Below are 9,445 nucleotides of genomic sequence, written 5' to 3'. Positions count from 1 at the left end.
CCCACACACTCACTCACACACACGCACTCACTCACCACACACACACACACACTCACTCACACACACTCACTCACTCACCACACACACACACACACTCACTCACACACACTCACTCACTCACACACACGCACTCACTCACTCACACGCACTCACTCACTCACCACACACACACTCACCACACACACACACAAACGCGCGCGCACACACAAACACACTCACTCACCACACACACGCTCACTCACACGCACACACACACACGAACGCGTGCGCACACACACAAACACACACACACACACTCACTCACACACACGCACTCACTCACTCACCACACACACACTCACACGCACACACACAAACGCGCGCGCACACACAAACACACTCACTCACCACACACACACACGCTCACTCACACGCACACACGCTCACTCACTCACCACACACACGCTCACTCACTCACACGCACACATGCTCACTCACTCACACGCACACACACACACATGAACGCGTGCGCACACACACAAACACACGCACACACACTCACTCACACACACGCACTCACTCACCACACACACACACACTCACTCACCACACACACACACACTCACTCACACACACGCACTCACTCACCACACACACACACACTCACTCACTCACACGCACTCACTCACCACACACACACACGCACTCACACGCACTCACTCACTCACCACACACACACACACACACACACGAACGCGCGCGCACACACACAAACACACACACTCACTCACACGCACTCACTCACCACACACACACACTCACACGCACACACACGAACGCGCGCGCACACAGACAAACACACGCACGCACACACACTCACACGCACACACGCGCTCACTCACACGCACTCACTCACTCACCACACACACACACACACTCACTCACACACACGCACTCACTCACTCACCACACACACACACACACTCACACGCACACACGCGCTCACTCACACACGTTCTGCTGGACATTAAAAAATGAAGTTCCTGGAATTGTGGCTGTCGTTGACCTAATGACTTTACCGGAGGCTTACTCGCCAGTGAGCTCTTCATTTGGTTGCTATTTATGGTGTGATGTACAAAGACTCGATGTGACTGGCACAGATTAAAATAAAACAACACACCACTGTGTAGAAACCAGTGCAAAATGTTTAACCATCAACATTTTATAGTTGATCAAACCAAAACACAGATGTCACTCTTCTTTAACAGTGGAGGCGGAGCACACGGTGAATGTCATGGTGCTGCTTACCGTCTTGCCCTGCAGAGACTGTGGAGTGATAGTCTGAGATGGGATGCCAACTGCAATGGATCGTCGATCAGCTGTGTATCCGTACTAGAAGAGGACAGAGTTCATCACATTCACTTAAGGCAGTGTTCCTACTCTCTGTCACATATAGCTATGAGATATTTGCTCAGCTGTATGAAACCCCTGTAAACTGTAGATGTTGACAAACGTCAGACGTGAGCTTTTCAGTTTTTCCAAAGGTTTTGGTCGCTCCTCTTTTCTCTTGTATATTTCTGAAATCAAAACATCTTTATATTCCTCCATATCAGAAGAAGCCAGCTGAAGTGGTTCAGGCATCTGACAAGGATGACTCCTGAGGGGCTCCTACGTGAGGTTTTCCAGGCATATCCCAGTGGGAGGAAGCTCTGGGACACACCCATGACATGCTACAAAAATTACATCTCTTGGCTGGCTTGGGAATGTCTTGTTATTTCCCCAGAAGAGCTGGAGCTTCTCACCCTCTCTATCAAGCACATTTCATGACAAACACACATGCATTTTCTCCCGCTTTCCTTTTTCTTTCTGATTTTTTCCTCCTGCCTTTTAGCTTTCACAGCCCTGTTTATGTATCTCTCTGTCCGAGTCATACCGGTCATATGGTTTGTTAATGCTCCTGTAGTGCTGCTTATACCTACCATCTCTTCAGGAACACCCTAAAGCCAGTCCACGTTAATGCCAAGAATGGACCGAGCAAAACAGCTTCACTCTTCATGTACTTATTACTGTTTAAACCAAGTAGCCTCTGCTACAGTTTAGCAGCCACACCCCAGAGCATTGGATTTTGGTATACCTTTGTTTTGTATTGAACGTCCTGCATGATGAAAGCTTAATATTTAAATGGAATTCCTGTGCCATGACCGTTACCTTCGCAAGGTGTGTCCTGTGCCGGCGATCAAGAGTCACGTCCCCCCTTAATATGGGCGAAGAAACCTCAGAGTGGGAGCTACTATGATTTTGAGCAACCTGCTGACGAGAAGGGGAGAATGTGCTGTACAGAGCCAGAGAGCCATGAGATGGGGAAGTGGGAATGGAGTGCGCCACGGCATGTTGGGAGATGTTGCCCATGGTCTTAATGCTGGGCAGCGTGCCGTAATGACCCACACCTGGAAGCACAAACAACAACACAGGAGAACGTGTCACTGTTGGCTTACCAGAACATTTAACGCTTATACAACTGGAGCAGCTTATCCAGGGCAGACAGGATGCAGGGAGTCTACAGAGCTGCTCTTGGAAAAGCAAACGTGTTTGGCACAACCAATCATTCAGGCCATGATTGAAACTGCCCGACAGGACGTAAGGCATCACATCATCCAAGAGGTTCCTCTTTAAAGTTTTTTATGGCCACTCATGTTTCTTAGCTAAAAAAATGCTCATCTGATTAAATGACATACATTTTGTTAAAAAAAAGAAATACTGTTTTAGACAACATGGACTTGTCAATAAGGCATCTCACAACCTCACAGCCACATCCTCTCTGACAGATGGTTACTGTCTGTCATGGTCTGCTGCAGCCCATCTGTGTCATGTGTTCTTTCTAACAAGTCTTATGGGAACAACAAGAAAAAGAAACATAGGGTACTAATATAGAAAAGGCATAGGTACCATTTATACAACTTCAGAAAAGAAATCGATGTTATTTGTAAAAGTGTACCTGCTGGCTGAGCCAGACTTTGCCTGGAGAAGGCCTGCCTCTGCTGCCACTCATAGAGCTGCCACATTGTGTCATCCCTCATTGATTTTCTCTTCTCTGTTGTGCTAACAGCAGACGTGCAGGCTGGATGGAGGGCCCGGTCATATACCGAGCCTGCCACACTGCAAATGCTTTCGGGCCTCATCATGCTGTTGCGGGGCAGCGTGCGGTACCCCTGAGGGTAGCGGGGTACAATCTGGGTACGGTGGCTGGGCATGTTTCTCGGTAAAGTCTGGTACGATGTAACACTGGAAAATAAGAAAAAAATGCATATAGCTCTTTTAGTTTGTCCCTACTGCAGGGAAGGCTGGAGTGCTGGCCTTCACTCGGTATCTGGATTCAGTGTTTGGAGAGACGGCAAAAAAAGTCAGAGCTTCTGACATGTCTGAAATGTCAACTTCGTGACACCTGTTACTAAAGTGCTGGATGTACAGTAACATCTGTTCATCTGGACGTTTTCAGTGGGAGAAACATCAGGGCTGGACTGGGACAAAAAAAATCAGCATTTTGACTAGTGACCGGCCCACCATGGTATTATAGGAAAAGCCATAAAGCCTTTATAATAAACTTAAACCTACACCATCCTCCCTATTCTGCTATTCTAAACAGTACTTAGAAAAAATATAAAACAACCTAATTTATAATTACATATACCTCACTAATAGGGTTGCCAACTCCCAGCAAAAAACAGAAAAGAAAAAAGTAGGGAACCACTCCCCCACCCTCGGCCTCAAGATGCTTAATTGACAAAACGTTTTTAATTTAATGCACTTATAAAGCAAATGCACAGAAATCTATTATTTTTCTCCAGTAATTAAATAGATTCAACATCTTTCTTCAGCAGAATTACAGACTGCACAGATGGTACCTTCCCAAAGGAAAGGATACTATAACTTACTAGGATATATACTAGGCTTAATATTTACTGAATACAATAATGGATTTCTACACATTTTAATCAGATTAAAACTTTGGTTGTAAGATTCAGATAATTATTTTTTAAAAACGAGACATTTTAAATGAGAATAAGAAAGAAAAGTATTTCTTTGTGCCCCCCTCTCCCTGTTAATGCCCTACCTGCCCCCCTGGCAACACTTTGCTAGATCCGCCCCTGCACAGTTACCAGCTGTCAGCTGCTTAGAAAAGGATCCTGGTGTTATTTGTCTCTCAGAAACAGTTCATAACTTCAACTCATTCATGTCACCTAAAAGGTAAACCTGTTTCTCCATCACAGCTCTGATGATTCAGTAAGGACATCTCCTGGTTTCATCTTCATGTTTCCCTCTCACCACATATCCAAACCAACATCATGACCAGCAGCTTTACAGCTGTGGCTCCAGCAAACATCAGCTGATACTAGAAATTAATATTAAATAAATTCTAACAACAGCTGATCAAGCCTAAACGTGCTGCTGTTGTTTAGCCCGACCTCCGCTGGTTTCCTGTTTCTGGCGCAGAGAAAAGCCGATCAGCTGATCATTGATCAGTTTCATGATTGAATTAGCAACTTTCTAGCTGAAGTAGTACGGCACAAATCGTGTTCCTTTTCACCTCAACTTTAAAGTTCGACCTCCTCGGCTGTAATTGGTCCAGCCCAGAGTCGATCATGACCAACTGGCCAATCCACCACCTTTCATTTATACCAGCAACCACTGATCAATAACCATGAGTCCCATTCACAGAGAGTTGGGGAATGGCTGCAATCACAGCATTGTAAGGTGGTGACAGATGGACCCTTAGGCCCCTCCTCCATTCAGAGATGGTCTTTCCCTTTCCAGGTAAATGGCCTCCTCCTAATTCGAATTTACAAACAACTGTATGGTCCTTAAAAACAACTAAGGGAAACGCTGAAGAAGGTCAGGATGGAAGAATATGTCAGCACAATATGTGAGCGCACAGAAGGTTATCTAAACATTACTGTTCAGTCCTTAACTCGATAAATCCATTTAGGAAAACCTCCAAACTGAACACATGCACAACAGATCAATTTGATCCTGAATCCATCCCAGCACTATGACATGGTAGAAAGGAAGAAAGCTCTTCTGTACAACAAAACATTAAACAGTTAAACTAAACATAATGTCACCATTACAAGTCCAGCAGTTGGCGATCAACTGCTTTTGTATTCATGCTCTATCCTGTTATTGTATTTTCTCCTTTTTTACCTCCCGCCTGTCAGCTTAGACATAACTGTAATAATATAAATAAGACTGATAGAAATGAATACATAAACAGATAAAAATAACACGTGAACAACAGGAGCCTGTAGTGAATTTGTAGAGCTCATCTTGGAAAATTACTGATTACAATTCTGATTGCAAAAGCTGCCAGAAAAGACAGGCTAAACAAAAAAAAAAAAGCAAGAAAAAACTTACAATCAGGGAACCATCTCTGTATCTGCGTCTCTCTCCATCACCTAGCTTGGGAGTCATTGAGTGCTCCGATTACCACGGGGACCACCGTTACCTTCACCCTCCACATCCTCTCGAGCTCTTCTCTGAGCCCTTGGTATTTCTCCAGCTTCTCGTGTTCCTTCTTCCTGATATTGCTGTCATTGGGAACCGCTACATCGATCACTACGGCCGTCTTCTTCTGTTTGTCTACCACCACTATGTCCGGTTGGTCAGCCACCACCATTTTGTCCGTCTGTATCTGGAAGTCCCACAGGATCTTAGCTCGGTCATTCTCCACCACCCTTGGGGGCGTCTCCCATTGTGACCTCGGGACTTCCAGGTTATACTCGCACAGATGTTCCTGTACACTATGCCGGCCACTTGGTTATGTTGTTCCATGTATGCCCTGCCTGCTAGCATCTTGCACCCTGCTGTTATGTGCTGGATTGTCTCTGGGGCATCTTTACACAGCCTGGGGTCTGGCCTGCTGTGATGGACCCCTGAAACCCTCCATGCATCGTCAGGAGCTTTCTTGTCTTCATGTCAGTGGCTTCTATCTCCTCCTTTGGCCAACTTACTATCCCAGCAGGGTACCTGATCACAGGCAGGGTGTAGGTGTTGATAGATGGTTGCAGCTTTCCTAGTGGCCTCTTCATGGTTCCCATTTGTCTGTGGGATCCCCAAGTACTCTATGTCTGCAATGTTGCCTTCTGGTAGTTCAGAATCAGAAAGGGTTTTATTGCCAAATGTTGAGCAGGTTTACAACATTAGGAAATTGCTGCGGTGCTTCAGTGCAAACATGCTGTCATAAACGCTTAAATAGATATAAAAATAAAAATAAGAATAAGAATTAAAAGTGCTAAGTAGATTCAATCCCCTCAGTTCGGACTACCTTCCCTCTCTTTGATACCATCCGACTACATTCTCCAGTCCGAACGACATCCCGATGTCATTGCTGTAGATCCTGGTGGTGTGGATCAGTGAATCGATGTCTCGTTCACTCTTGGCATACAGCTCGATGTCATCCATGTACAGGAGGTGGCTCAAGATTGCTGCTTTCCGTAGACGGTATCCGTAGCCAGTCTTGTTAATGATCTCACTGAGGGGGTTCAGGCCTATGCAGAACAGCAGTGGGGACAGAGCATCTTGGTAGATCCCGCACTTGATGGTGGGAAAAAGTCACTGGCCATTCACCGCATGACAAACACTAAGAGCTTTGATCTTTACGATCTAGAAATAACACTCCCAGTTCGACACAATCATTTAGTCCTTTGGAGCCCACAAAATGGAAAAATAGAAAAGTATATTCAGCAGTGAAGTGTGTTACACCTGGAATGTACAAAGATTAGCTTCTAAAATAAGTAGCTAGAAAGTGAGCTGCATCCACATCCCGTGTGAAGCTAATCTCTATGTTGAGGTTTGGTTCAATGCCTATACTTATGTTACTTATGCAACGGTGTATTTTGAATGTTTTCCTCCCTCTTTGTTAAAGTTTTAAATGTACTGAATGAAAAGTTGCTTTGCTCACCTCTTTGGGTTATCGTCCATTCCTCTCCTTTGCGGATGGACCCAGTGCTCCAGCTGCTGAATGGAGTTGGTCCTGGACAAACCCTTTTCTGGCTCCTGGACTGGAGCTGGAGACTTTACGGGAACCCTGGCCAGGTTGCCATCCACCTCTGTGGGGCTGCAGTCCCTTTGCTGCTCGCCTGTCCCACACCCTGAGCCACTGACCTGTGCAGGTTTCTGGGCGCTGATGTTGGCCTGGTTCTGGCGAGACGCAGACACCGCAGCTGCGATGGCGGCAGCCTGGGCTGGTTGTAGCTTGATGCTGTTGATTTTAGTCAGAGCCCTGTCGGTGCTCGGATCTCTCTGAAAGCCGTATTTATCACAAACCGTAGCACATTTCTCTGCGTCCCTCAGAGTCGCGTATTTATCCCCCTCTCGAAACGAGCTGTATCTCTTAATTTCTTTCATAGTGTTGTATTTGTCCATAACTTGTATAGTGCCATATTTATTATCCTTCTCCCTCATAGTGCTGAACCTTTCAGTTTCCTTTAATGACAGCTGTCTCTTGACCTCCTTTTGAGAGAGGCACTTTTTTCCATCTTTCTGGAGCGTGTGTCGGTCGCCTACTTTCTGCAGCGCGTACTTTTCTCCGTCTTTTGCGAGCAGATACTTCTCCCCATCTTTGGAGGGTGCGTACTTTTCCTCAGCCGGCGTCACCGCGTGTTTATCATCCGTTTTACGGACGCCGCACTTCTCCAGATCTCTGTGAATGGTGTACACTTTTTCATCTTTCTGCAGCGAGTATTTCTCCCCATCCTTTCTCAGGAGGTACTTTTCTCCATCCTTGTGCAGGAGATACCTATCTCCATCCTTCTGCAGCATGTAGCTCACGCCCTCTTTCTTCAGAGAGTACCTTTCTCCCTCCCGCTGTAAGGTGTAGTACTCTTGCTCCCTCTGGTCATTGTGTTTCACAACATCTTTTTGCCATTTGTCGTCGACCTGCGACAGGGAATGTTGACACGCAGGTTCTCGATTGCGTTCGTTGTTCTGGATCTCGGGCCGTGTGAGGACTCTGTGGTTCAGCAGGTTGTTCAGCTCTTGAGGTCTCCGCTGGTCCCCTTTCAACTTGTCCGTTCTGTGACAGAAAAAACAGGAAGTGGAATTCAGCAAAATAAGGAAAGACATTTATTGTAACAATCCCTGTGTGAGTGAGACAGCTCCTCTCGCCTTCTGTCAACCTTTTCGAGTCCACGATTTCTCAGAAGTTTCATATTTTTGTCAAAAAAACCCTCTAATGATGCAAAACTGCAGGGAGTATGTGCTCAGTGGAGTTTCTTTAATTACTTAAAAGTATCCTTTATTTAGAGCAGAGCCTTAATGAAGCATCGCAATGAACAAATACAGAATAATACAGATTCGAGCATTGATGTGTGGTTTTTTTAAGGAGGTGGCACTACACAATGTTTTTTCTTTCATGATCACACAGAACATTTGAGCACTCAGATCAGAGATGAGACAGAGATGAGCCCCCACCCACTAATCTGGAAGATCTCTAAAGGCGAGCTGTGTTATTTGGCACCAAGACACTGGCAGAAGCTTAAGTCCAGAAGTCCTGAAGACTTGGAACTGCTGCAGATCACATCCTGTCATCAGTTTGTCATTTGTACCTCCTCAGACCACCATCAGCAGCTACCCATCACTTCAACTTGGGAGAACCCCACAAGCCTGCTGCTTAGATCTTCAGGTCCAGCATATTTATAGATGCTCATTTCTTCAACATCTAAAACTGTGACTGGAAAACCTGATCCTTCAATTACAAACGAATACTGCATGTACATGTAATACTGTTGATCCACAGAATCTGTGAGGGTCTCATTCGCCGAGCACTCACGAATAGTGAAAAAACACAAATTTTGCATGTGGTCAAAAAATGTCTATAAACGCCAGTTTTTATCGTTTAAACCCTGAATATGCATTTGGGTGCCATCAAAACACAAGAACACGCAACAAAATACTCAAGATAAACTTTTCCAATGTGGGAATGCTGGACTCCACCTGCCAAAGATGCAATAAGGAGAGATGAATGAAACAAGCCGCCTCAGACTACAGGAGCGTTTCCTCATTTTCCTCTACGGTTCCTTTGTGATCGCTCTACAGTCCTAAAAATGTGTATAGTACTAATTTTAATATGTAAATTTTGCTGAATTTACAGGAGAGGCCCCGGGGCAGACCCAGGACACGCTGGAGAGATTATATCTCTCGGCTGGCCTGGGAACGCCTCGGTGTTCCCCCAGATAAGCTGGAGGAGGGGAGGAGGAGGTCTGGGCTTCTCTGCTGCCTCCACGACCCGGCCCCGGATAAAGTGGAAGAAGATGGATGGATGGATGGATGCTGAATTTATGTTCGTGCTTATTTTGTGAATTTTAAATGAATTAAAACTTACAATTATTTATATTTTAAATTTATAATTTATTTAATTATTTAAGAATTTCTTTGCTCTTATTAATTAAGCATTAAAATGCCTGAAAAGTTA

At 45.3% G+C, this 9,445-nt stretch overlaps 1 protein-coding gene across 3 annotated transcripts in view; it reads right to left on the bottom strand.

The window, feature by feature from the left end:
- LOC147310689 (pleckstrin homology domain-containing family A member 5-like) overlaps positions 1-9,445 on the bottom strand; it is a 157,735-nt gene that overhangs the window by 46,213 nt on the left and 102,077 nt on the right. For all 3 annotated transcript variants that reach the window (XM_086268990.1, XM_086268992.1, XM_086268991.1), the window contains 4 exons: positions 6,935-8,047; positions 2,975-3,261; positions 2,188-2,426; positions 1,288-1,371 (listed from right to left, as the gene is read on the bottom strand). In XM_086268990.1, the coding sequence (XP_086125116.1) occupies positions 1,288-1,371; positions 2,188-2,426; positions 2,975-3,261; positions 6,935-8,047 (1,723 nt within the window). The remainder of the gene's footprint in view (positions 1-1,287; positions 1,372-2,187; positions 2,427-2,974; positions 3,262-6,934; positions 8,048-9,445) is intronic.

Source organism: Aulonocara sp. 'chitande type north' Nkhata Bay, linkage group LG17, assembly GCF_057382095.1.
Source record: "Aulonocara sp. 'chitande type north' Nkhata Bay isolate Kocher_YH1m ecotype deep benthic linkage group LG17, A_spYH_male_GT1.1, whole genome shotgun sequence".
NCBI classification, from domain to species: Eukaryota; Metazoa; Chordata; class Actinopteri; order Cichliformes; family Cichlidae; genus Aulonocara; species Aulonocara sp. 'chitande type north' Nkhata Bay.
Note: the sequence above shows the minus strand (reverse complement) of the source record. Positions and strands in the feature narration are given on the sequence as shown.